At 32.9% G+C, this 27755-nt stretch overlaps 3 protein-coding genes across 7 annotated transcripts; 2 read left to right on the forward strand and 1 right to left on the reverse strand.

The window, feature by feature from the left end:
• The first annotated feature begins 346 nt into the window (after window positions 1-346).
• LOC114410061 (amino acid permease 4-like) lies at window positions 347-7409 on the forward strand. The gene is made up of 7 exons (XM_028373811.1): window positions 347-512; window positions 3974-4125; window positions 4229-4462; window positions 4938-5031; window positions 5470-5687; window positions 6024-6163; window positions 6421-7409. Exons 2-7 carry the CDS (start codon window positions 3993-3995, stop codon window positions 7063-7065), a joined length of 1464 nt encoding a protein of 487 aa, XP_028229612.1. The 5' UTR covers window positions 347-512; window positions 3974-3992; the 3' UTR covers window positions 7066-7409.
• A 3830-nt stretch (window positions 7410-11239) lies between these two features.
• On the forward strand, window positions 11240-18101 carry LOC114410064 (amino acid permease 3-like). 3 transcript variants are annotated; one of them, XM_028373818.1, is made up of 7 exons: window positions 11240-11361; window positions 13128-13240; window positions 13426-13659; window positions 14398-14491; window positions 16478-16692; window positions 16802-16941; window positions 17098-18101. In XM_028373818.1, the coding sequence occupies exons 2-7, from the start codon at window positions 13159-13161 to the stop codon at window positions 17740-17742; spliced, it is 1410 nt and encodes a 469-aa protein (XP_028229619.1). In that variant the 5' UTR covers window positions 11240-11361; window positions 13128-13158; the 3' UTR covers window positions 17743-18101. The 3 variants fall into 3 exon arrangements, with proteins under 3 accessions (XP_028229619.1, XP_028229618.1, XP_028229616.1); XM_028373817.1 differs by having other exon boundaries at window positions 11260-11361; window positions 13108-13240; XM_028373815.1 differs by lacking the exon at window positions 11240-11361 and having other exon boundaries at window positions 12879-13240.
• A 199-nt stretch (window positions 18102-18300) lies between these two features.
• On the reverse strand, window positions 18301-27755 carry LOC114410063 (auxilin-related protein 2-like). Of its 3 annotated transcripts, XM_028373814.1 has the most exons (9): window positions 26949-27061; window positions 24772-25159; window positions 22321-23983; window positions 21928-22051; window positions 21718-21818; window positions 21471-21536; window positions 20659-20748; window positions 19890-20066; window positions 18301-18870 (listed from the first exon to the last, which is right to left on the reverse strand). In XM_028373814.1, exons 1-9 carry the CDS (start codon window positions 26950-26952, stop codon window positions 18832-18834), a joined length of 2652 nt encoding a protein of 883 aa, XP_028229615.1. In that variant the 5' UTR covers window positions 26953-27061; the 3' UTR covers window positions 18301-18831. The 3 variants fall into 3 exon arrangements, with proteins under 3 accessions (XP_028229615.1, XP_028229613.1, XP_028229614.1); XM_028373812.1 differs by lacking the exon at window positions 24772-25159 and having other exon boundaries at window positions 18323-18870; window positions 26949-27755; XM_028373813.1 differs by lacking the exons at window positions 20659-20748; window positions 24772-25159 and having other exon boundaries at window positions 18323-18870; window positions 26949-27755.

Genomic DNA, 27755 nt, shown 5'->3' on the forward strand with positions numbered 1-27755 from the left:
ACCCATTTCCGTAAAAAAGCCGACATATTCTCAAATAATATTTGATCACCTCATAACAAAGTGAGAATAAATTTTCTAACCCCATATTTTTGGAAATAAAAAAAATCCGTGAAATAAACGCCTTATTTATTCCCACACGTGAATGGCGACCAAATTTCATCTTTTTATTTATTTATTTTGTAGTTAGTTTTATGCAATAATACATACGCATGTGCGGCATAAGAATAGTTCCCATTAAATATTTAATAAAAAATTTGTTCTTAGATTTTTTTCAATGAATCTGACCAATTATAAATCGATGCTTACCTTGAAAATAAAATAAAAAATGTATTTGATATAAGTACATTTGATTTGATAAGTAGTAGCAATTGTGAAAGGCAAGGAGCAGCGGTGGACGACTTCACCGCAGTAGGGGGGACGAGAGGGAACTGCAAATCCGCAATTCTCTCTCCCGATAACATCGCATCACACCATAGCCTCCTTTGCTTCTTCGGAATTCACACTGCAATCTAGTAAACTCGCTTTTCTTATTATTCTCTTTTATCACTTTTCAACTTTTTGCCTTCATTCTTGACTTGTTGTCTTGTTCTGTTACTGATTTCTATTGCTCGCTTCTTTGCGTTGAAATGAATGCTTTTAGGGATAATTATTTTGTTTCGGTGGAGTCTTTTCAATTGGATTCTCTTTGATCATGTTTTGTGTTCTTAATCATTAATGAGATCATAATACCATAAGCAATTTTCCAAATCCCAAATTATCACCATAGTCTCTGCCAATCGAAGCCCCAACATCCTTGGTCGTTCGTTGTTTTCCGGTTCCTTTCCTAGGTTTATCTTTTATCCATTCATTTGGGGCATTCTGAGTCTCTGACTTTCAACCCCTCCTTAAAATCACGTTTAGTGAAAGCAAGTTTCACACTTTCACTATCCTTTTCTTCAACTCACTTTCAAAATCTGAGATTGCACCGTGATCCAAAAGCAAAAACGGGCAAAAGCAATCAACTCTAAAGTTTGTGTTTGTATTTTAGCTTCGTTTCATCCAACTGAACTTACTTCCAATTCAATCCAACACTCACGTTTGTCCATTGAAAAGTGTGATTCTTTCATTTAATGCCATTTCAACTGATATCCAAACACATCATAAATGAAATATTTCTTTTTTCTTTTCTACAAGTGTTTATGGATTTTATTTTAGTTTTTTATCAACAAAGCCTTTATCAAACATGGAAATACTACTAATTAGGTTTAGCTTAGGATTTTATGAGCTAGATTTTTCTTTCTGTAGGGGCTGAAGTTGTGAAGGATATTTTACTCGGTAGTTTGTTTGTGTTTGACATTAACAAGTATTTTGTTGAGTTAAGTTCTTTGATTTCTCCCACAGAAGTTAAAGTTAGTATTTTCAGTTACTGGGTTGGATTTTTAATTTTTAATAATAGGGATTTTGTCGAGTGAGTTGGTCGATACAGATAACAAGGACTAAGGAAAAGAAAGCTGTTTCAACTTTCAATAAGAAAATAAAAACTAATTATAGATTGAGCATTTAGATATAAAAAAGAAAAGAAAATACCAAAATAATAAAAGGAGACGCCGAGGACTCTATTAGATGGAGTTGGTTTATTTTTTTGCTATTCATTGGGTTGATGGTATTGGTAGTTCTTTAAGGGCTCGTTGTTTTAAGAATTTAAGTCAAAACGAAATTTATATTTTTTAAAATTTTAAATGAATTGAAATAAATATTTAATGTTAATAAATTTAACAATCGAGTTTGTTAATTGCTTTTGGATAAATAATTAATTGGTTATAATATTAAAATTTTAATTTATAATTAGATTCTTGAATTTAACCTTATTTTTAAAAGATTATTCATTTTGAATTTAAGAAAAAATTGTGATGTTTTTTTTAAGAAAAAAACAATTATTATACTGTCATGATCACGTGTTGACACTTATATTTTTGTTTTTTGACAGAGGCACTTATATATTAAGGATATATTTAAATAAATTTCTTTATAAACACTTATATAAGAAAATAAAATAAGAAGAAAAAATAAAAAATTAGCTTACGCATAAGCTAGTAGTTCTCATATATTTGCTTCTTCAAAAGTTGATTTTAATCTTGCATAAGTTAATTTTGGCTTATGAAGAACTTTTTTTCAATTTTCCTTATTTTCTTTGTTTATAAATGTTTGTGGAGAATTTTTTTTCTAAACAGACATTAGTTGCTTTTCAAATATCACTTACCACTTCATTAGTTGTTGTACTAAAATATTTTTTTTTTTTGGAGATGATAATATATGTTTTTGCACTGAATAATTTTATTAAATGTTTCTTTTGTGTAAATTTACATTGACTTAATTCTGAATTTTCAAATTAATGCAGCTCAATTTGACCAATTATTATCAGTAATATCTATTTGAAAATAAAGTAAATAATTTTTTTTATATATGCATTTAATTTAATTTCATAAATAAGTATAACGATTCATTAAAATTAACTGAAACAATAAAGATAAATTATTTAGAATAGTTAAAACCATAATAGCTTTTGCAATTCTTTTTCAATTCAAACATGTAGTATTTTGAGTTAAAGGACAAAAATAAATTTTGATATCCAATATTTTCAATTATAAATAATTACTAAGTGCTAGTTATTTACTTAAGAAACACTTTTATTATGTTTTAATTTTTGCAATCCATACATGATAAGGAAATAATTTAAATTCTAAGGAAATTGTTAAGTAGTGCTACGATAATAAATTTGTATTATTTAACTTATATGAAGAACAATCAAAATTTATTAATTTCCAATCATGTTAGAATTATTTCAACTTGTGGTAATTGTATTATAATAATATAATTTATAATATAAGATAGTTGTGACTGGAGAAGCAATGGAAAACAAGAGAAATGAGGAAAGCTATAGAAGAGAAGAGAAACTCAGGTTATGAGAATAATGATTCAGAATTTGGATCTTGTCCTGTTATTAAGTAATATAATATGGTCATACTAGAGAGAAAACGACGCAATTCTTTTTAATGTAATTAGTTTATCTTAGTCTCCTACCTATCATGGTAAATCTTTATTTAAATATAATTGTGTCTTTCTTTTTCTAATATGACCATATCGTATTACTTAACAACAGGAGAGGATCTAAACTATTGAAGTGGCTACTCTAACTGAGAAAGAACAACTCACAACTCTCAGTACCTAACAGAATGACAGAATGTAACAGGCCCAATAGATAATGCAACAGTTAAATATAATTTTTTATAGGAACAGATAACAGGGTAACATGTCTAACTACTCTAACAAAGGTTAAGTAAGTAGAGACCCTTGATTGTTTTTCAACTTAGATGTATGGACGTCACTTGCAACATGGTTAGTTGAGTGACACTGATTTAGTCTGTGCAACTCACTTAGATGATTTTAGGTGTAGGACTTATATTCATAAATGTATAATCATTCCTATACTATTTATTTTCTGGTCCATATTATTGAATATTTTAGTAGTAGTACTTATTTGGGGATTCCATTCAAACATGGAGTGATACAGTTAGGTTGTTTTATGCGAATAGTTTCTTTAAGGCTCAAGCATTTCTCCTCTTTTGAGAGTAAAGTTGACCAATATGGTTTTTGTATAGAATATAGTGGTAAGAACTTCTAATCCTTTGTAATTGTAATAGCAAAATTTTGACTCTTGAGATTTTGACTACTTCGCATTTTCCTTTTAAATTATGCCATAATAATTTCATATCTTAAAGTTTAATTAAACCCCTATAAATACCCTCTCTATTCATCCCATAACTGATCTATGTCATTACTACTGAGCCTACCTGATGCATAGTGTTGTAGCACCCTCTCTTGTTCTTGCATGCTCTTATAATTTGTATGTGATTTGTAAGTGAAGCTCAAGTACTTGGACAAACAAAATAAGATTTATCGCACTAGTTTCTCAATTATATTTGCTCTGCTTTAGATCTCTTGTCCATCTAAAGATGGTAGAATATGCTTCGAGAACAAACCTTAGCTACTGTCGAGATTATGACATTGAGGAGGACTCCATGGATGGCATGCCTTTAAAAAGTGATCCTGAATGCTATGACGATGATGGCCGTCTTAAACGAACAGGTACACATATTAATCATATCTTTACTTTTACTGTTTTACGTTATCTTTGTTTCTTTGATTGTATGGAATGATGAATGATATCTAATACCTTACTATGTGGCAGGGACCATTTGGACTACAAGCTCCCACATAATAACAGCTGTGGTAGGATCTGGGGTGCTCTCCTTAGCCTGGGCAATAGCTCAGATGGGTTGGATTGCTGGTCCTGCAGTGATGATCTTATTCAGCATAGTCACTTTGTATACTTCATCATTTCTAGCTGATTGTTATCGTACTGGTGACCCCATATTCGGGAAGAGAAATTATACTTTCATGGATGCAGTTAGCACCATTCTGGGTATGATACATATACACATTAATATGAATAGCACCATAAGACACATCTTTTATTTTGGAATTCAACTATTCAAGTTTAAGTGATGTGATTATCTTCTTTACTAACAAAAGTACCTCCTTTTGACTATTTTAAGGTCATTTACTTGTGTTTTCATTTCCTGTTTTCACTTTTTAATTACAAAACTGTCACTTTGTTTTAATTTATTTCTTGTTTCCAAATATGTGTACAGGAAACAAATTGAAAAATAAGGTGACAGTTTTATAATTAAAAAATAAAAACAGAAAATGAATACAAAAGTAAATGGAGCCTTAGCATGCACTGACCATTCAAAGTTTCAAGTTTACATGTTTGTAATTGAATTTACTAAAAACTTTCACGTGGATTAACATTTCTGTATATACATTGACAATCATAATCTTTTTAAAATGAAGTGCATGTATGATGTGCCATAACATGCTTTATTATTGATTTGCAGGCGGGTACAGTGTTACGTTTTGTGGGATAGTTCAGTACTTAAATCTTTTCGGAAGTGCGATAGGATACACAATTGCGGCTTCCCTTAGCATGAAGTGAGTTCACCCTTACTATGTCTTTGAAATCATCAACTTTAGAATTGAGCTTATTTATAAATAAATAGGAAAGTAATACAAATTAAATTAAATTAATTTTAAAATAATCTTTGTTTTAAGTTAGTGTGTATAAAAAATTAAGAAAAGATAACAAAATAATTTTTAAAAAATAAAATCAATTTTAATTTATCTTAATGTGTTTCAAATATGGACAATCATCTAGAAATAAATTTAATTAATACTTTAGTAAACTTCAATCAATCAAGTTAAGTATTAGTTCTATTGATGGCAAATTACATAATATATTATGGTGTAGTAAAATGTATCACACAACTGAATCATGCAGCATAATAGTTCATTCACTTCATTGCCACTGCACAACGATAATGGTTGAATGGTTGATCGGTTTATTTCAATTTTACTGGTTTTGATTGACAGGGCAATCCAAAGGTCTCACTGTATCATCCAATTCTCTGATGGAGAAAACCAATGTCATATTCCAAGTATCCCATACATGATCGGTTTTGGTGCAGTGCAAATTTTCTTTTCTCAAATTCCAGATTTTCATAACATGTGGTGGCTCTCAATAGTTGCTTCAGTCATGTCTTTCACCTATTCCATAATTGGTCTCGTTCTTGGAGTTACCAAAATTGCAGGTTATATTCCTACTTCACTTTGATGCAAATTCTCTTTTAATTCTTGGATGACATTTTATTGGCACATAACCCCTGCAATTATAGGTTTATTGCAGAAAACCTCTTATGGTTCAAAATTTGTAGTGCGACTCTTGAACTTATTGTAACATATATAAAAGTGTAACTTAAGCTCTTGTAGATATGTGAAAGAATCTATGTTACACTTTCGCATATCTACATGAGCTTAAGTTGACCTACAACATAGAATCATGATATAGGAGTATTTTGTATGATTGACCTATAATTAAAATGGGTTCTTACATTTTAGCCTGTTTTGTTTAATTGGTTTTGTAATAGAAACGGGAACTTTCAAGGGTAGCCTCACTGGAATAAGCATTGGAACTGTGACAGAGGCCCAAAAAGTATGGGGTGTTTTCCAAGCTCTTGGTAACATAGCCTTCGCCTATTCATATTCTTTCGTTCTCCTTGAAATTCAGGTACACCTTTTTTTTCCCTTCTTCTAAGTGAAAACAAAATAGAATTTTATCATGTAAAATAATTCATTAATGTGCTATATACACCCATATAACATCACATATATGCAAATTTTACCATCTGATTATGGCTGATCCCACTTCATTTTTTATGCACGTATTTCACCACATACTCCAAGTATGAAGATATGTGAATAGTATACATGATGTGCAACAAGCTTTATCCAAACTAATTAATATACAATATTTTGACTACACAGGATACCATCAAATCTCCACCATCTGAAGTAAAAACAATGAAGAAGGCTGCAAAATTAAGTATTGCAGTGACCACAACATTTTATATGCTTTGTGGCTGCGTAGGCTATGCTGCTTTTGGGGATTCAGCACCTGGGAACCTGCTTGCTGGATTTGGTTTCCATAAACTATATTGGCTTATAGATATTGCTAATGCTGCTATTGTAATTCACCTTGTGGGGGCATACCAAGTGTATGCTCAACCCCTCTTTGCATTTGTCGAGAAGGAGGCAGCAAAAAGATGGCCCAAAATTGACAAGGAATTCCAAATTTCAATTCCCGGTTTGCAATCCTACAATCAGAACGTATTTAGCCTAGTTTGGAGGACAGTGTTTGTGATCATAACCACTGTTATATCAATGTTGCTTCCATTCTTCAATGATATTTTGGGAGTGATTGGAGCATTGGGGTTTTGGCCTCTAACGGTGTACTTTCCTGTGGAGATGTATATCTTGCAAAAGAGGATCCCAAAATGGAGTATGAGATGGATTTCCCTGGAATTGCTGAGTGTGGTGTGCCTCATAGTAACAATTGCGGCTGGTCTTGGCTCAATGGTTGGTGTCTTGCTTGATCTCCAGAAATACAAACCATTCAGTTCAGATTATTAAACACCACATAATCTATTTGCCTCCTTGGGGATGTAAGAAACTCTGAGGGTGGTGATGGTTGTGATCTCTATTGTATCATTATCTTACAAGTGGTGCTAGATAAAAATTATCCCTATGATAATTTAAGAATCGGAACTTCGAATAATTGCTGTCCAATGCATTTAGTCTACATTTTTTCATTATTTTGTACCAATACAAGTGGTACATCATAATGATTAAAAGTTTTAGTAGTCTATTATCTTATATTACTTATGAAACGTGTTTGTATTTTGATTGGAGATTTGTAATTTAATGTAAATATTATTTTTTTCTGTATTATATATATGTTAATTGTATTGTCTTAATCGTGTCCTGTTAAGTTCGTATCCCTGCTTCCAATGTTGCAACCTTCTCTCATTAATGTAATTTGATTAATAATTGTCTATCCAAATTCGGAAGGAACAATTTTGGAGACTGTATATCTGGAGTGAAAAACATTGTGAGGAAAGTGAAGCATCCTCTTCTTGTACACAGGAGTTAAATTGCAGGTTCATGGTTTCTCAAGCGCTAGAATTAATAGTGATATGATGTATGCGAATGTTCAAATCTCCTGTTTGAGTCAAGTCTAAATGAATATACAAATTAAATATAGATGTGACTATTTTTCTCTGTTAAAATGCAAGGAGCAATGTGAGTTTGTTATCATTTTGGGGGTCTCACGTAATAGCCAATGCTAGCAGGCGTGGGGATTATAGGATTGTACAATCTTTCCTTGTAGTTTCAGTTTGTACCTTGCTTTGGAGACCTGAATTGGACAACTTGTACTTAATTCAGAATTTTCTTATTAAATATTTGCTTATATTAAAAAAAAAAAGATGTGGCTATTATTTTTGGAAGAACATGCATGTGATATTGAAATTGTCGGAATAGAGTTTATGAGGGCAAAAACTAAAATATTTGCACGTACCGTGGATGCTTTGCGGGGTGAAATTATAGTTGCTAGAGAAGGTTTATTTGTTTTTTCCCCCCTTGGGAGGTTAGTTCCAAGGAACATTTTGTTAATATATAATGAAATTGGTAGTTTAAATTGTGATTCACCATTCAATGGGACTAATCTTAGTGACTTTTTTTTTAGTAGCTTCTTAATCTGATCGTTTTTAAATTTAGTTTTATGGCACGTTCATGCATTGAACTGGATCAGATTGGAAACCGAAGCCATAGCATGGCCAGTCCAATACCATGAATTGAATATAGGCTTCAAGGGATTTTAAACAAGCCATGCTACTAGGAAGGAAGTACTTAGATAAAATTTGTTTAACAATATATTACTATATATGCATATTTTTTTGGTGAGTGGTGACGTTATATATGTATAATTCTAATATAAAATTCACAATCAGATTTCATGCCATGCGACTATGATATCAGATTTCAATAAGAAATCGTAATCCATGTACACGTACGTGCGACAATAATTTGGCAGAGTAATAATAGAGTTGATACCTGATCCCACCCAGGAAGAAAGAAAACAAAATAGTAGAACAAACACCGTGTCTGACAAACAATTTACGCGGTTAATATGTAAAAGATTGACACGTGAATGCTGAGAGAATGGAACCTTGTGGGGGGGGGGACTAGAATTAAATAGAATGCATTGATTGAATAGAGAAATTGTGGGGATTGGCCTAAATAAATTAGGCCACGTGAAGGTGAGCACATGTAATTTAATGTATGTAGGTTACGTACACGGGTTGCATAAAAATAGAAATGGTGGAGGTATGCATATGTCCCATTTATCTTTGCAGCTGCTTGTTTTATTTTAGCTCACACCATTCACAAGCACGCCTATAAGTGAGTCCTTAACCCTTTGGTAGTTTGGTTTGTTACCATGACAAATTGACAAGACATGCCATTGCTATGATGACCTCGTTGCTTTTATCCAATATAAGGATTGTGTAATGTTTGTTTAGGTCGTCCATTGTTCAAGGGAACTTTTCTAGATTTTTTTATAGATAAATATGTTTTATGGAAGACAATTTTATTAAAGTTGGATAAGATTTTCATCAATAATAAAGTTCTCTCTATTATATATTCATAACTTAAATTTGATCACTAGTTAAGCTTAAATAATATGATGTGATTTACATATTTATGGTTAAATTTCTCTTAAGAGACATTTGGTAGTAGAAATTTTTTTTCATACTTGAAAATCATGATTCTTATGAATGAATAGAATTTGTTTGATTGAAAATCAAGAATCTTTAGGTAAGTTTTCTAAGAATCAAAGAGTTACACATATTTTTACTAATTATTTGAATTATTTAACACATTATATAATTTAATAAAAAAAAATAACAATATTTTTATTATAATAAAAGAAAATTTAAACCTGGCAAAATAAAATTTCCACCTCTCTCATAAAAAAGTTTTTGTAGGAAACTTATTAAAAAAAACTTTCCTAAAAAATATTCTTTCTCATAAATGTTATTTTTTTAATGTAACCCAAACATGGGAAACTAAGTTTTTCAACCTATGATTTTTTAGAAATAAATTTTTTCTCTCCTACCAAAGTCACCTAATTAATAATAACAGAAATATAATTTCACTTTTATGCATGTTAATTAATTAGAATTTGTATGAATTTTATAGTAATCATAAAATTAACAAACGTATCAAATAATATAATAGTTTATATATTATAATAATGTTACAAATATAGTGCACATACTATTCACTCAAAGAAAATAAGTGAAAAAATTTAAAGTCTCATGTGTTAAGGATTATGGATAGGAAAAAAACATAACTAAAAGAAAAGATCTCCTAAAGGAGATCATCTATGGACCGAGATTAATCATTATTAAAGATGTTAAATAACTTTGATAAAATGGTGACAAAAAAAAGTGAAAAGTGTAAAAGATAAAAACTAAAAAAAAAATTATGTAAATGGTTAAAAGTACAGAAAACAACTTTTATTATGTATTCAAATAAGTAAAAGACATAGTAAAAAGAAATAAATATATTTTTTGAAAAATGTTTTTATAGTAATTAAAAAAATTCAAAATTTTATTCCATTTTTCTTAACATAAAATTATTTACTATTTTCAAATTTTTCTTATAAAAATATTTAACTTTTAGAAAACTAAAAATAAAAAATTCACCTTCCTCTATTTTTACATTACCTGAGAGAGAAAGTTTTTTATCCTACATTTTTTCCTTTTAAAATAAAAAACGAAAATTTCACATTTCTAATTTTCTTTCTTTCTATTCTCATAGGAATTTTATTGTATTTCCTATTTGTCTATTTTATTTTTATCCCTAAATTTTTTTTTAAAAAAAAACCATTGAGGTTAAGAAGTAGATCCAATGATTCCAATAACATATTCTTGTCTATCTTATTTCTCTTCGGCTTCTCCTTCTCATATTCTTGTCTATTTTATTTTCTGTCAGTTCAATTGTAACATATTCATGATGTTGGGGGGAGAGGGAATTCAGTAGATTAGTTAAATTAGATCGATTAGAAATACTTGCTTTTGTTATACGAAAATTACATGGTAAATAAATAGTCATTTATTAAAAATTGATTTTTTTTCACTAAACTCTTCGACATGTGTTTTTTTTATCATTTTATTTTATTGATATAGAATATTCATTCATTTGATCGATGATTAATTTATATCAAAAACTTGATAAAATTTTTCTATTCAATCACGTTTTTTCTATCCACAAAATTTAAACCCAAAATTTCGAAATTAAATTTAATACGAGCAACCAATTATTATCACTTTAATCATTTCAATAAAATAACATACACAATTTATACTGATTAATATTAATCATTATTATAATAATGACATAAAAAATTAATTTTATACTAACTTAATTAATTAATATATATATATATATATATATATATATATATATATATATATATATATATATGAAAAGTTTGAAAAGAGGAGGGGCTCGCGTCCCTTCTTGCCCCCTTTAGATTCATACCTGTGTGTCAGTTTGTATAATTTTTTCTTTGAAAAAAAGTTACAGAATTAATTATCATTGACATTTGATTTGAAAATTAATTGCTTAGTTAATTAAAATACTGTGTATTAAGTAGGAAAATGTGAACGGTTGTGACAGAGAAAATGGTCGTTGTCCCACACGCCAAAATTGAACCGAATCTTAAGCCCAGCCATACTATAAACAACAAGAGTAATGAGAGCTAGCTGCTCAGTATGGTTTGGTTGACCAAACTCATTCTCACTCCCCACAGCAGCAGCAACAACAAGAACGAACCTTCTCTTTGGGTTCCACATTAATCAAGTAATGTTAATTTCTTCCATTCTCTTTTATTTTCATGCTTGTGAATTCAAATTCATGAATTTCATCACTGCTTTCTACTCTGTGGTCTTGATATGAATGCCCAGTTTAAGTATTTGGTTTTGTATTTTTGTTTGAGTTTCACTGGGTTTTAGATTTTGCTGAATCTGAATATTTACATTTACATCTTATACACAAGCAAGGAATGCATAAAGCACTATGAATAGGGTCTGTTTGGTTCTCATTCTAAAACTTTTCAGCGTGTTTTGAACTTTTGGAAACGAATTGCTTTTGCTCTTTGTTTCGACCGTAATAATGTAATTTGATAACAATTAACAAGTACATCGTTTCAATATTCCACAATCTGTCCTCTGTTAGGAAATATATTTGACAGGCAAATGTGCATCAGAAATTGAAATGTTGGAGCAACTTGTTATGGGCAGAAAGAATAAACCCAACAACCACAACCATCCAATGCAAAAGGAATATTCAAAGATTCATTTCTCTTTGAATTAGAATAATGTGTGTGTTATCGATGGTGCTGTGTTATATATTCTCCTTATCTTCTTGATGTTTTACAAAGAAAATGTAGAAGATAAACATTTTTTATGTGTTGAAACTTGAAGCTTCAAAAGTATGCACCAATTACGACTAAAAAAGAAGATTATACTGCGCACACAGGGAAAGGGGTTTGTGTGTTTGGGCCACATGAGTTTTAGGAATAGAATAGATTTTTTTTTTTTTTTTGTTACAAGGAATAGAACAGATTGATTCTCTAGTCAACTTGAAAACCAACTTGCTTTTTAGTCATCTGATATTGACCAAGAAAATTGAAAATGCACCAAAAAAAAGGAAAAATATTAAGGATCTTTTGTCTTCCTTATTTGAGTTTGGGTCAGTAAATTTTTTAGTTGACCAATGAAGTCTCAACACAATTAGTTAATAGTTAATCTCACATGTTTTGATTATGGCTTGACTTTTTTTTTATCGAGGCTGTAGCTATTTTGGTAATATTTTCAGGTTTTACATAAATTTTGTCACTTAAAAAGTTTGAAATTTAAAGACATGTTATGTGATTGAAAACATTGTTTGAAAAGAGATTTTCTAAAGAAAAAAAATAAAAGGTTCGACTTGTTATAGAAAATAAATCTAAACAAGATATATAGCAAAATTAAACACCATTTGTTTTCTATGTATGCTTTGTTATTCATTTCATGTGCATTTTTTTTTATCATCATATTCATTTTATTTATTGATTTATTTAATTTGTTTGCATCTTTTTAAATGAGTTTTCCTTTTAAGATTAACTGAAATATATTGGCATTTTTGCAACTTAAATATGGTATCAGATTTTTAAATAATTCATGTTCTTTTAATTTTAAAAAGGTGAATAACAACCGTATACTTATTTATTATTCATTGTTTCTTGTAATAACTATTATCTTTTAGTGAAGGGTCGTGACGAATTCCACTATTCTATGAATTATATTGAACCCCTATAAATACCCTCCATTTTCATTTGACACCCACGAAGCCAATAGTGATTTGATTTGCATCAATATGGATCACTAACCTTGCTGGTGGCTGGTGCATACAATAGTATTTGTACCAAACCTCTTTTTTCTTTTGGGCACGTGTATTGTTTTTTATTTATGAACCCAACTCCATCCATCATTGTTGGGACGAACACAACAAGCTAGATCAGTAGTATATATCATCAAATTCAATAGTCTCTTCTCCATTTAATAGATGGTTGAAAAATCTTCCAGAACCAACCTTGGCCACCATCAAGATTTTGGCATGGAGGCTTACTCCATAGATGGTGTTTCTTCACAAAGTGAGTCCAAATTCTACGATGATGATGGTCATGTTAAACGAACAGGTAAACTTTAATATACTTTATTTTATTTTATTTTTTCACATCCAACAAAGACCAATCTAGTTAATAAAGAATAACTTCATATTTTAGTAAGACGTGAATTCAATTCTCGCTGCTATCATAAGAAATCTTATTGGTAAATAATTTGTATATTAATATATGATATGATTTGATATTTGATGGGTCAGGGAACGTTTGGACTACAAGCTCGCACATAATAACAGCAGTGGTGGGTTCTGGGGTGCTGTCTTTGGCATGGGCCATGGCTCAAATGGGTTGGGTTGCTGGGCCTGTAGTTATGATCTTCTTCAGTGCTGTTACGTTGTATACGACGTCGCTTCTGGCTGATTGTTATCGGTGCGGTGACCCCGTTACGGGGAAGAGAAACTATACTTTCATGGATGCAGTTCAATCCATTCTTGGTAAAATAAATTGATATATACGCATTAATTATGAGTAGTTGTAGCATCATATGGCGTGTTTTTTTTTTTAATTGTATAACATAAAATTATATGAAAGACATAATTTTATCCCTTACTAATAGGACATATAAATTATGAAGCATCGATACCGATACGGACATCGGACATGACATCGACACGGACATGCAGACATCTATAATGTCCAAAATATAAAACGTAATACGGGTGTCGTGTCGATGTCAAGCACGGACATGAACACGTGTCGAACATCGAACACGACAAGGAACTGAAGTATCCGTACTTCATAGCATATAAGTACAATATTATTTTGTATTTACTGTCACATCATATATCCTGTTACACTTATAATACTCACGCTTATATTTTTCTTTTGACTATATCAGCATCATTGATTGCATTCCAAGTTTCTAAGTCACGCGTCTGTCGTGCTTGAATTTGTTGAAATGTTTTCGTGTGAACAGAGATTTCTGTGTATACAGTATAAGCAGACAATCAATCTTTTCTAAACCAAATTGTTATTTGACTGAGTGTCTTATTAAGTCATTATAGTATATGATTATCTTTATTTTATATTTTTCTATATGCATAAATCTTGAAAAAAATACTTTAAAATAAAAAGGACAAATAATGTGTTGTACATTATTGACTTGTTGTTCACAAAATATTTTCCTTTTGAAATGGAATTGCTTGTAACGTGTGTTGTAATGGATTTTGCAGGCGGGTATTATGATACGTTTTGTGGGGTAGTTCAGTACTCAAATCTTTACGGAACCGCTGTAGGATACACAATTGCAGCTTCTATTAGCATGATGTGAGTCACCACTTACATTATCTTGAAATCATCCATCTTACAAACTTGATTTTCTTTATTTTCACAAGAATTTTATATATTAGTCACTTTCATCCAAATCATTAAAATTAAGGAAAAGAAATTAATTTATTAAATATGTCTAAAAATAAAATAAGTTTCCAATTACATCCTAATATAATTACACATCCAACTAATTTTACTAATAACTAATTAAATGTTTAGCCTAAATTATCATCTCACATTCTTTTTCTTCTATGTCATTATTAATATTTACTCATTACTCTATTATTCTTATCAATGGATATGGATCAATAGCAATCTTTAATCTCAATATTTCTCTTCCACTGCCTCAACAAACATCATATATAAGTGATTATTCCACTATCTCCATCAATGAATATGGATCAATAGTAACTTTTAATCTCTCTTATAATAAAATCTTATCTAATGACCATCAAGAATTAACAAGTCAAGGATCCCTATTCTCTACTATTAATCTCTTAATAATGGTTATGGCAATTAAACTAATTATTTAAAAAAAATTCTTCATTTTTTGGTGTGGGTTGAAGACAACGCCACCCTTGAAAGACAACCATTTTTACTGCATTTGAAGACTACGCTGCATTTAAACTTTTAATCATTTTCTGCAATAGCATATTCGAGTTCATCTCCTCCTCTTGTAATTGGTTCAAGTAGGAAGGGAAGACATGTTCATACTCTAGCGAGTCTTCCACAACCAATGCCAACAAATCCTCATGGCTTATAATGAATTTCTTGCCTTTCTCCGTGGAGAGAAAAATATTCGTTTTAATTAATAACTTATAAATAAGATAAGTATTCCTTCTAAGATGTAACTAATATATAGGAAGGGTAAGTATTTATTACTAAAAAAATATCTAAAAAGGAACAATAAGAGTTCACTTTATTTTCAAATCAATTTTTAGATTTATTAGATTAAACAAAATAAGAATTAAATCAATAAATTTTATTTTATTTTTCTTTATATAAATTGATCATTTTCTTCGTATTAATTAAACCCGTTAAATTAAAAAACATTCATAATCTCTTATTTATGACAAAAAAATTATAAATATAATAGAGTGAAATAATTTTTAGTTTATCATTAATTTATTTCAAATATGAACATTAATTTACGAGTCACTTTAAATAAGATTTTTACAATAAACTTCAATTAATTCTTTTTATTTTTGGGAATATGTTAAATCAATTCTAGCATTTTGTACTTATAAAGTTAACCATTTATTGATTATCATACCCGTGAGGATCTCACAGATTATTATAAATCGTATATATTTTTTTGGTAATATATAAATCGTATATCTATTATAACTGGTTTTCTTTTTTGTGATTCATTAGTAAATAATAGAATATTTAGCACGTGTTCCAAACTTGACTAGTTTTTTCTTTCCTTTGAGTCAATTTCTGGTAAGTTGAGACTAAGTAGTAATTGGCGTAGACTTAGAATATTCGGATGAATTAATTAATTTTGGTTCCTAACTTTAGGCCAGTTTTTTTAAAAAATAATGAATAATCCAAATATTTTAAATAAAAACTCTTGGTTGATTTTTTTTCATGTACAATACAAAACAAAATGATTTTGACATATCAATTAACTTTTTATGATATTAAGCGTTTAACCTATATATCTGTACAAAAAAAAACGTTTAACCTTATATAATCTAATTTGCTTTTTGCTTTTTCTACAATTTTTATGATGAAATATTCAAGTTATCATTAAAAATGTTATTTATTAGTTTCTTTAATAATAATAATTAATAGTAATAGTAATTGCTTTTTTAGATAATTTTACTTCAATAAAAAATTTGGATATAGATTTCTGTATCTATTGAAATTACCTCATTCATTGTGACGTCGCAATATTTATTTCTAACCATAGAATTATCTTGTTTGATTATCTAGTTTAATTATGGGCTTGTTTCAATTTAACTTGTTTTTGGTTGACAGGGCGATAAAAAGGTCCAACTGTTTCCATTCTTCAGGCGTAAAAAATCCATGTCACGTTTCAAGCAACCCATACATGATCGGTTTTGGCATAATCCAAATTTTATTTTCTCAAATTCCAGATTTTCATAAAACATGGTGGCTCTCCATAGTTGCAGCAATCATGTCATTTGCCTATTCCACAATTGGCCTCGCTCTTGGAATTGCTAAAGTTGCAGGTTATATTCCTACTCTTTTTTTTTGTTTTGTTTTGTTTTGTTTAAGTAGTACTATTTAAAAACCAAATCTTGGCTAATGTTTTTTCTTTTTTAATTGTTTCTTAAACAGAAACGGGTACTTTCAAGGGTAGTCTCACAGGAGTAAGGATTGGAACTGTGACTGAGGCCACAAAAGTATGGGGGGTTTTCCAAGGTCTTGGTGACATAGCCTTTGCCTACTCATATTCTCAAATCCTCATTGAAATTCAGGTTCACCCTTTTTCTTCTGTTTTAACATTGAGATAAAAAAAGAATATTATTAGAAACTAATTAACATGCAGTATTTTTTTTTATCGCTAAATATTAGTTTTTAGTTTTGTTAGTGGAAGGATTTGAACATGAATATGTAATATTCTGACTACACAGGACACCATAAAATCACCACCATCTGAAGCAAAGACAATGAAGAAGTCTGCTAAGATAAGTATTGGAGTAACCACAACATTTTATATGCTTTGTGGCTTCATGGGCTATGCTGCTTTTGGAGATTCAGCTCCTGGGAACCTGCTCACAGGATTTGGTTTTTTTAACCCATATTGGCTCATAGATATTGCCAATGCTGCTATCGTAATTCACCTTGTGGGAGCATACCAAGTTTATGCCCAGCCACTCTTTGCCTTTGTGGAGAAATGGGCTTCAAAAAGATGGCCCGAAGTTGACACGGAATACAAAGTTCCAATTCCTGGTTTTTCACCTTACAATCTAAGCCCATTTAGATTAGTTTGGAGAACGGTGTTTGTTATCATAACCACTATTGTAGCAATGTTAATTCCATTCTTCAATGACGTTTTGGGACTTCTTGGAGCATTGGGGTTTTGGCCTTTAAGTGTTTTTCTCCCAGTGCAGATGAGTATCAAACAAAAGAGGACCCCTAGGTGGAGTAGTAGATGGATTGGTATGCAAATCTTAAGTGTTGTTTGTCTCATAGTATCAGTTGCAGCTGCTGTTGGCTCAGTTGCCAGTATCGTGCTTGACCTACAGAAATACAAACCGTTTCATGTAGACTATTAAACCCCATCCACGCCCTCCCTAGCAAAGGGTAAAAACTGATGTGGGCAATGATGGTTGTTTGTATATCTTTTGTTTAGATCTGAGATTGGAGCCGAAGGTATTCCAAAAAACAGAAACCATGGGACTAATCTCCTGAAAAAGTAAAGTATTAATTAAGGGACAATATCTTTACCTTACAGGTGCTGCTCTATGCACATAATCATTGATCAAACCCCTATCATCACATGGTTAAAGAACCCAAACTATTTGTCACTTGTGACACACCTTATGATTGTTTGTATATCTTTTATTTCATGAGCAATGTTATTTCAGTGCCACCCTTATTACAATCTTCAAGCATTGAATTGAAATTATTATCCTCCCAGCTCTCTCTTCCTTCCATTTCAGTTTTAAAAAAAGTTTATAAAGCAAAAAGTTCTAGTCATTTTCGATTTTCTTCCTCTCATCCAAACATAGTAGGAACTAATGTGGACAAACTGAAATACAATATTGTACCAAACTTTAACTTAACTAATTATAATCATAAACTTCAAACTTAGATCTCAGCGGAACATGATCGAATGAAAACCAGAGATGGCAATGATTTTAAATTTAGTGTTTGAAATCAAAATCAAAATAGCTATTACAAAATACAGAAGCTTGTGCGAAGGTCTGTGGAACGTCCCACATTTTGATGTCAATCAACAATATGGAATAATATATATTCAGGAGACTTACACTATATCACAAGTAATAAAAATGAATAAACAAAACCAAAAAACAGACTGCTCAGGAGCTCTCACTCGACAGAAATAATGAATTGAATTGACAGATGTCAACAAAAAGATATTTTACAACAAAACATATTGCATTCATTAAGCATCAGTAAACCTGACACCGACACCCCCCCCCCCCCCCCACCCCCCAGAAACAACATCGATTACAAATTACTCTCCGGTGTAACCTTTGGGCATCCTGACATCCTGATGCCACACAAGAAATTGATTTTCTATGTGGATTTTCTATCATTGATGCAATAGAAACAAATATGCAGTGGAGGAGGCAGCTGAAAGCAAAACTGACTTTAAGTAGTTAAATTCATCTTTTAGATTAGAAAAGCTCCTCTGAATTGAACTTATTCCATGCTTCCTGTAATAAATTGTCAAACTTAGCAAAAAATAAAGGCATAATATTTATTTTTATTTAAAACACACACAAACTGGAAAAAACATACCACTAACACAAGTCCTATTTTTAGTATGCATCAGAAACATCATGAGACTAAATATCATAAAACAGACACAAGTACAGTTAATTGGCATTCATACATTACTTCAAAGTTATCTATGTATAAGAAAATCATACAATGTGCAACATGACGTACCACCCATTGGCTGGACTAACAGGAATGCAGCAAATCGACAGTAAACACCTGTGGTGAAGTGCACAAATAGAATGGAGCACTGGATACCAATTTTTCAAAAGAATAATGCCTTTACTGCACTCTTTCCAACACACCCTCTATTATTGGTTTTATATTCCTAAACATTCTATTATCAGGTGAATTTCTTAAAAAGTATTCACCCAATAATATAGGGTGTATTGGAAGACCAAGGGGTCTAGCTCAGTTTATTGAGCAGTATGAATGAATTATTATAAACTCCTAATACTAGAGTTCAACTCCTCCCTTTGAACAAAAAAAAAGGTGTTGGAAGAGTGTTAAAAAATGTGTAACTAACATTTCTATTTCCAAAATGTTTATTCAACTTGAGTTGTCAATACAGATGTCATGCACAAGTACGACTGAAACAAAGCTCGGAGATAACTGTGGTTCAATAAAATAAAATACAAAATTTAATTATATCATAGTTTTCTATTTTATAGAATTTAGCATTTGTAACCAAACATGACAGAAAATGCCTCGAGACTCAAGAGGCCAATATATAAAATTAATTCCATCATTGCTTCAGAATACACTGACCACCATATATGACAAGATGCCAATCTTTATATGCATATGATTTGGCCACAAGATGTTGCATGGAAACCCACATTTGGAAGTCACTTCAAATATCAGTAGTCTAATCTTTATTTGCCACCAACAACCACTTCTTTCTTTTTGAAGCATAATTCTGTATGTACGAAAAATATAAAAAGGCCTGAAATACCTTGAGTAGATCAAAAACCTTCTCAGCAATATATTTCTGTTGAATAGTGGCACCCTTCTGTTGTACTTTATCAGGATGAGTGCACAATGTAGCTTTCCTATAAACCTTTCTAACAGCAGCAGCTGTAATCAAATCAGTCAAAGAAACTGGCTGCCAACCACATTCAGGCCACAGAACCTGATCATCATTCATGAAGGAAACAAGTTAACATAAACATAAATATAGAAAAAAATGCTACCTTTAAAAAAAATACAAATTAAGGGACCATTTGGCTGCTTAAAAATTCAGAAACAGAAACTTTCAGAGTATATTAAAATTTGGAAACAAGTTGTTTTTGCTAATTACAAGTACATCACTAGAATGTTCAATGTTTGGCAAAATCAACCACTTTTGCTGAGATGTGTCTATTGTCTAATATTAGTAAAGACCTGATTAGAAAATGCTAATATGGATAATATTCAACAAGGAAATTGAAATACTAGGTGATCATGTAATGAGCAGTGCATATGAAACCAATAAAATCAGTTTTGCAATATTGTGCACGTGTGGTTCAATTTATTTTGGAGAAATAATTGCTTATTTTTTCCCAAATGAAGTTTTCAAACAATATTTTCTGAAAATGGTCTGCTACCAAATACCCACCAAAACTTGGACTCAAGCATTAACATAAAGAAGGGATAGAGTAAGCTAACAAACTTCTAGGCGTTCATATAGATCTGGAATAGAGAAAATTCAGAGATTATCCGAAGTGCATGTACAAAGTATATACATATTGTAAAGTGGAAAGCAAAGCACGCAAGTTCCCCACTTTTCCAGCAGCCCAGCGCTTAATTTCAAAATCTAATGTTTCAGCAACCCTCTGAAATCAATGTAGAGATAAGATTAGATAATAATATAAAAACATGTGTTAAAGAATTCAGGTGGGAAAGAGAAAGAAACAGAAGGAAAGAGGGAAAGAGAGAAGAAACAGAATTTAGGGGATAGAAGGAAAGAGAAGAGAAACAGAGAGGTCAAGGAAATGTACACTGCACTCTGTGATTATCATTCAGTCTGTCTAAAATACAACAGACTTACCTTATTTATAGAAAGCTACCTAATAGCCATAAAATAACAGTAGCTGCCTAAAACTAACTAACTAACATCTTTTTCTTTTTATATTTACATAACAACATGTCACAATTAAAACACTGCAAATTAACAAAGAAGTAAAATCCAACTAACAACCATCATCCAACATGAAAAGAACCCCTTAATTGTGTGTTAAATGTATAAAGGTAAGCAAAAGATGGGAAGACGGCCCAATTCCAACCCCATCTCAACCCCCACCCCCCCAATTGGTAAAACAGTTTACGGAGAGAAAATAACAGAGGTATAGGTATATTGTAATTTTTAAAGGAAAAAAAAGGCCAAACAAGCTGTTAGCTTTAACGTAAACTAGAAACAGACATACAAGATAACACAAGAGTCCAGCAAGGATGAAGGGATATATATTGCGCATATGCAGTGAGTGCAATGCAAGTGAGTGACAGAAAAAAACCCCATTAACAAATAAAAAGGAAAACAACTAAAGAAGCTACTTACATGTCTCTCAGCTTGGTCTCTTTGAGTTTGTAGGTCCCGTTGATTCTTCTCAGCCAGTGCTTTAGCCTGGTGTAAAATGATAATGATTGTTGGTAACAAAAACAATTAAAAAAAAAATCTTGAGAATGTACATACTTCCTCATAAATTCAATGTCAAGTTGTTTTAAAAGATTACATTGTTCACCTATTCTTTCTACATGAAATGATGAAGAAATCAAATCAAGGAGAAAAATATGGTAATACATACCGCACGCTCCTGAGTCCTCTGGTGGCGTTCCAACCTGGCTCTTCGTCTTTCTTCAGTTTCCCCTTCAATCTCCTGAAACTCTCCAGATGATGATGGAGCGGCTTCAAATCATAGAAGAAAAGAGACAAAAAGAGCTTTTGTAAGTGTTGAGACTCAAAAATTCCAATATATTTTGCATCAATAAAATATATATTGCACACATAAACCTACCTCCAAAAATTGAGGAAAGATCATCAACAATATTAGTGGATGATGATGCTTTCTTCATGCTTGAAGACACGCCTGTAGATTTCCGGGTTACATCTGACTGAAATTGGGCATCAAATACAGAGTCCTGAAAGCAAAGAGGTCCAGTACATTAACATGCATGTCAGTCCACTTCTCTTTTTATTTACAACATGAAAATAATTTTAAAACTTGTCGATTTTTTATATTTCTTGTTTATTTACAATAGAAAGGAAAAGGAAAAAAATAGCAACCCACTGAATATGGCATCCTACTTTTAGGATAAATTTTCTATGATGGGAAAAGACAAAACACCACAGCCAAGAACCAGCTACTATATATAAGTAGAAATAATGTTCAACACAAATAGGTACTCACTGAAGAGCTGGGCCTAGGAGGCCTTGGAGCACTGTTAGCTCGTGCATCTGTGCTGAAGAACGATTCAAGATCATTGTCATTCTGTTGTTGGCTCATCCTTGCAGCAGCTGCAGCTCTTTCTCGGGCCTGTGCTACAGCTCTTTCTCGGGCCTCTGCAGCAGCCCTTTCTACAGCAGCACGTTCAGCTTTAACTCTTGCTTCAGGTTCAGCTCTTGCAGCTGCAGCTCTTTCCCGCACTTCTCTTTCCTTTGCCTCTGCAGCAGCCTTTTCGGCCCTTTCCTTTGCCTCTGCAGCAGCCCTTTCACGGGCTTCAGCTTGTGCCCTCTGAACTGCGGTCCTTTCAGCACGCTTTCTAGCTTCTGCATTAGCTTTCTCAACAGCAGCCCTCTCAGCTCTTTGGCGAGCTTCAGCAGCTGCTCTCTCACGAGCTTCTCTAGTAGCTCTTTCCACAGCCTGTCTTGCCCTTTCTCTTTCTCTCTCAAGTCTCTGTTGTTCTCTTTCTTTCTCCTCCCTTTCCTTCTCACATCTTCTTTGCTCCTTTTCCTCTCTCTCCTTTTGCTGCCATTCATGGTCTAACCTTTCCTGTTTTCCTCTGTCCTCTGACACCACTTTACCATCTTTATCCAATTGGACAGGTTCCTTGCTTTTAGCCACTTTCGTATTCTCTCTCTCCCTAACCCCCTTTGCATGCCTAAATTTAGCTTCAGCTCTATCCATAGCCTCTTTCATAGCTGCAGCAGCTGAGTTCATCTCTAATTCTTTGTCGGCAAGACCATTTACACCTTCATCGTCATTATCACGACTCTTTCCCATGGCAAAATCTTCAAGTTCATCAAACTGAGATGCAGAAGAAAACTTGGCTGCAGCAGGAGCAGATTTAGGACCCTGAGAAAATTGAGTGGAACTTGGAAAATAAGAAAAATCATTATCCTTCTTTCTGACATTGGCAGAAGCTGATGAACCTGCTCCTGACTTGAGGATATGTACTGGTCGAGGAGGAGGTGGTCTTGAAGGTGGTGGAGCAGCAGTTGGCTGAGTGAAAAGAGGAATCTCTGATACCATCAACCATATATCATCATTTGATTCCAACTTTTCTTCATATTTTGGAGACATATCTTCCAGAGTATTAGCCTGTTTAAAACCGTTGTTATCATATGAAGGGAAAGTAGACCTTTGGCCAACTGGTTTGTAAGAATCAGATGAATATGTAGGCATGTCAAATGCAGCCTGATGAAATTCCTGATCATGATCAACAAGAATCTTGTTTGGTGTCTTTCTGTCAGGACTCCTCACAGACGATATGTCATTTGATTCTTTATCTCTGGTCCAGCTTGAACTTGTATTTGACCTTGGCGTTGGAGAGCTGCTACCCTTCATGCTATTTCTCTCTGCTGAGAATGCAGGTACAGAATTTCCAAGTCCACCAAAGGGATCAATATCATCATATACTTCACCATTAGAATTTGATGACCTATCATTTTTTGTGCTTCTAGAACTAGTAAATTTACTAATTTCTTCCAGTGGGTCTGTAAAGTAGTCTGAGGATGAATCCACTGGGGCTGAAGTTGATTCAAAGACTTTGAAAGGGTCGTCTGTTGTACTAGAGGCTGTCTTAGAAGCATCGATAGTAGGTTCTGGTGACAAATTAATATCAGGAATGGTCCTGTGAATAAAACAATATGCAACAATGATTACAATGCATCAAGAATATGTGAAAATAAGGGGGTGTATTTGGTTTGCAAAAATGTTTTTTATTTTCATTTTCTGAAAATAATTTTCAATTTCAAACTTTCAAGATTTAGAAAATACATTTGTCTTCACTTCTTATTTCTACTACCTCTGGTCCTATATATAAGAAACAAAAGACAACATTTTCTTGGTCCTAATCATAAGAAACATAGGATTACTTTATTGCTAAATTTCTTTTTTAACCCTAATGATTACTCTCTTTTCCCCAATGAAATTGGGTGCATTTATTGAACTATTAACTAAACAAGGCACATTCATTGGTTGAAAAATTATCTTTTGAAAAAATAATCATATCTTAAATCATTTAATGTCATGGGTAGTCTTAGAATAAAATTAAAATTATGACAAACTAACTAATCTAACTGCTTTTATTGGTTTTGATGAATTAAGTAATTGTTTCCTATATATAGGACCGGAGGTGGTATTTTCTAACAACTAGAGGGTTCTTCTTTTTGTGCCTCCGACGAAAGTAGATGACCATCGTAAGATGCTACACCCACACAGAATGAATACTCGATACTGATCGACATTGTTGTGTTGTGACTCAAAATCATGAACAAATTAAAATTAGGGGTCGGTAATTAAGCAATAGGCATATTAAAGTTGAAATGAATTAGGGACATGGGTTGATTGGAAATCAAAATTATGAGAAAGAGAAAACATTCAATGCATGTGATGATGAGGAAAGAAACAAAAACGCACAATCGAACTTCAAAGTAGGAACAAAGGCACGTTCGTAAGAAGAAGAATCTCTGTTTGGGAAGACGACTGGTAGCAACAATGTCGCAGATCAGCGGTAATGGAACAACTTCGACGTCACACCAACTGCAAACAAGGTCATGTGAACAGTGAAACACAAGTTTTAGGGATTTGGAAACTGGGTCAAAGGGACCTGACCCAGTTATTTTGCCCCAAACAAGGCTCAGAAATGTTGCCGGAGCAGGTGCCGCTAGGGTAGATGGAGATGTCACCCGCAACGATGAAAGGTTGCAGTTAGGGAATGAAGCTAGTAGAGAGATTTGGGACGAAGCTTCACGCTGGCTAACACACTTTAAAATTACAACCCATGCCACTGCGTTTTCAATTGAGCCTGAAAACATAGAAAACAAACTTTTTTTTTTTTCAATTTTGGGTCTTATTTTGAAAATATTTTCAGAGAAAACATTTTCTAAAATTGTAACAAACAAATTTTCAACACAATTTTTAATTTTGAACGAAAATGAAAACAGAAAATGCTCAAAACAAAAGCCACCTAAGGGATTGGATTGCCCCTTCTAACATTTTCATTCCCTTCAGTTCCATAATTCCATTTCACCAAATGAGATGCTAAGCAACAACAAATTCATTAGACCCATCCTCATTCCTGCATTAGACCCGGTCCCATCATCAACCAGATTAAATGACGGATCCACTTCCAAGACAAAAATGCACAGCGAAGGAAACTTAATACCAGGCAACCCAAATATACTACTACTGAAATGATAATCCTTGAGCAAGAAAGAAAAACATTGAACCTGTTAGGAACGGGGGGAAGGGGTATTTAGGATTGTTAGAATATATGAAAATATCTTACCATATCTTAGAATATCTTTAGATTATCTCCTAGAATTAATTACCATATTACTTTATCTTATCATGGTTTGATTCCCTAATTAGCTAGGATGACTTTTATAATTAGTGAAATAAGGGTTAGAGGGAAGCAATTAACTCTAAACTTGAGCTTTGGAGACAGACTTCAGAACAACGGGTTTTCACTTAAGCAGGAGTAAAACAGAGGGTATGCTTTTCAATTTTAGCAAGAGACAAGGGGAAAATGACTTGGAAGTAAAAATGGAAGAAAATGTCATACCACAACTTTCTAAGTTTAAATCTTTACCTAAGATCAATTTTCAGACAGTCAAAAAAATTATTCAGACAGCAATATACAATGATATTAGTAGGCTTGTGAATTATGATTCTTAGTTTATTTGCAATGATAACAGCAAGCAAATATTATTTTCCTAACAATTCAGCATATCACGGGTACTCAAGGGTATGAACAGTACGTTATAAAATAATTCTAAATGAAGGCCTTCGAAAAGACACAGTAGATGATACTCTACAGATACATCGAAAATCCAAAATTTCATAGATCCCTGACAATGATTTGTCTTCACTCTTCACCACACAAGTTTAAACACAATCTTCAGACCATTACCATTATTCTAAAACAACTTGATTCACTAATGCAGCTAATAACCAAAATTTTGCTATAAAGCACGAACACCCCAGCTTCTTGCCGTGTCCGGTATCCGACATGACACCGACACCGACACGACACCCATGTCCACGTTATTTTTAGTTATTTTTATAGGGGTTCACATGTCTATGTCCGTGTCGTGTCCGATGTCCGTGTCAGTGTCGGTGCTTCATAGAAATTTTGTCAAAAGTTTTTTAAACCCTCGTGCAAGTTACATAACATGGTTTTAAATAGCTGTTCTACAACTGCAATTGCGGCCGCAATGTCTAGATATTTTGACTCACCGCAACCACAATTGCAGCCGCATTTTCCAGCAACATAAAGGTTTTATGACTCACCGCAATGCTACCGCAACAGCGGCCACAATTTAAAACCTTCAAACTTACAAGGTAGAATTTCAAACTCCCTGTAGCTTTTCCAGTATTTTATTTCAGTGGTCCATCAATTTTATAGTTAACAAACTTTCAGTACACCTCATTCATTTCATACTTAGAATCTCATAGTTCCCGACTCTCTTTCAACAAACGAGAGATCAATAAATAAAACTCAGCTCTCACTACACAACATTCACTAGCTCAATTAACGATACACAATTACACACACTAAAACGCATTTCATAGTTCACGCATGCGCAACATACCCATCAGTGGAGGCCTTACTGCTCCGGAATCCAGGGATCAAGTCATCAAAATCCGCGGCACCTTTCTCGACCTTCTCCGATTTGCCTAACCTGCCGAGAAGATCGTCGAACGCGGCGGCGGCGGCGGCGCTCCCTCCCGGAGCGAAAACGTCGTCATAGGAGACCTTGGAGGAGCTCTTGAGGCCGGGAACGCCGTCAAAAATGTCATCGTCATCGTCGTAGACTGGTTTGTCAAAGACCGGCCCGTCGTGCACCGGCACGTTGACGGACTTGGAACGGAAATCGGCGGAGGCCCGAAAGACGGAGGAGTCGCCGAAGAGATCGTCAAAGGAGGCGGCGGCGGCGGCGGCGTTGACGGAAGAATTGGAGGTGCGAGTGGATCGGGAACCTAAATCGAAGTTGAGAGAAGAAGTTTTGTTGTTGGAGGAGACTTTGGAAGCAGCCATTGGCGCTGATTTGCCTTGGGGTTTGAACCCGAAATCGGTGGCTAAGAGACCATCGAAATCGTTCATCGTGAGAGAGAGGGATATGGTGTGCGGTGGTATTCTCCGGCGTACGGTGGATCCTCCGCGGGAGAGTACGGTGAGGGGAGAACAGAGAACGTCAGAGGATACAAAGAATGGTAGAATAGAATCTCACTTTTTCATTTTCTCTGTGTTGAAGAATTTTTGCTTCGATGAGACGAGGGTTCCTCAAATTCTGATTCTTGCTATTTTGGGGTCGAATCATGTTATGGATTCCTGTCCAGGGCTCCAGGAATTGTTAATCACACATTCTTTGGGTTTCAATTTTTTAAATTTAACTCTT

The sequence above is a fragment of the Glycine soja genome, chromosome 4, assembly GCF_004193775.1.
Source record: "Glycine soja cultivar W05 chromosome 4, ASM419377v2, whole genome shotgun sequence".
Taxonomy (NCBI): domain Eukaryota; kingdom Viridiplantae; phylum Streptophyta; class Magnoliopsida; order Fabales; family Fabaceae; genus Glycine; species Glycine soja.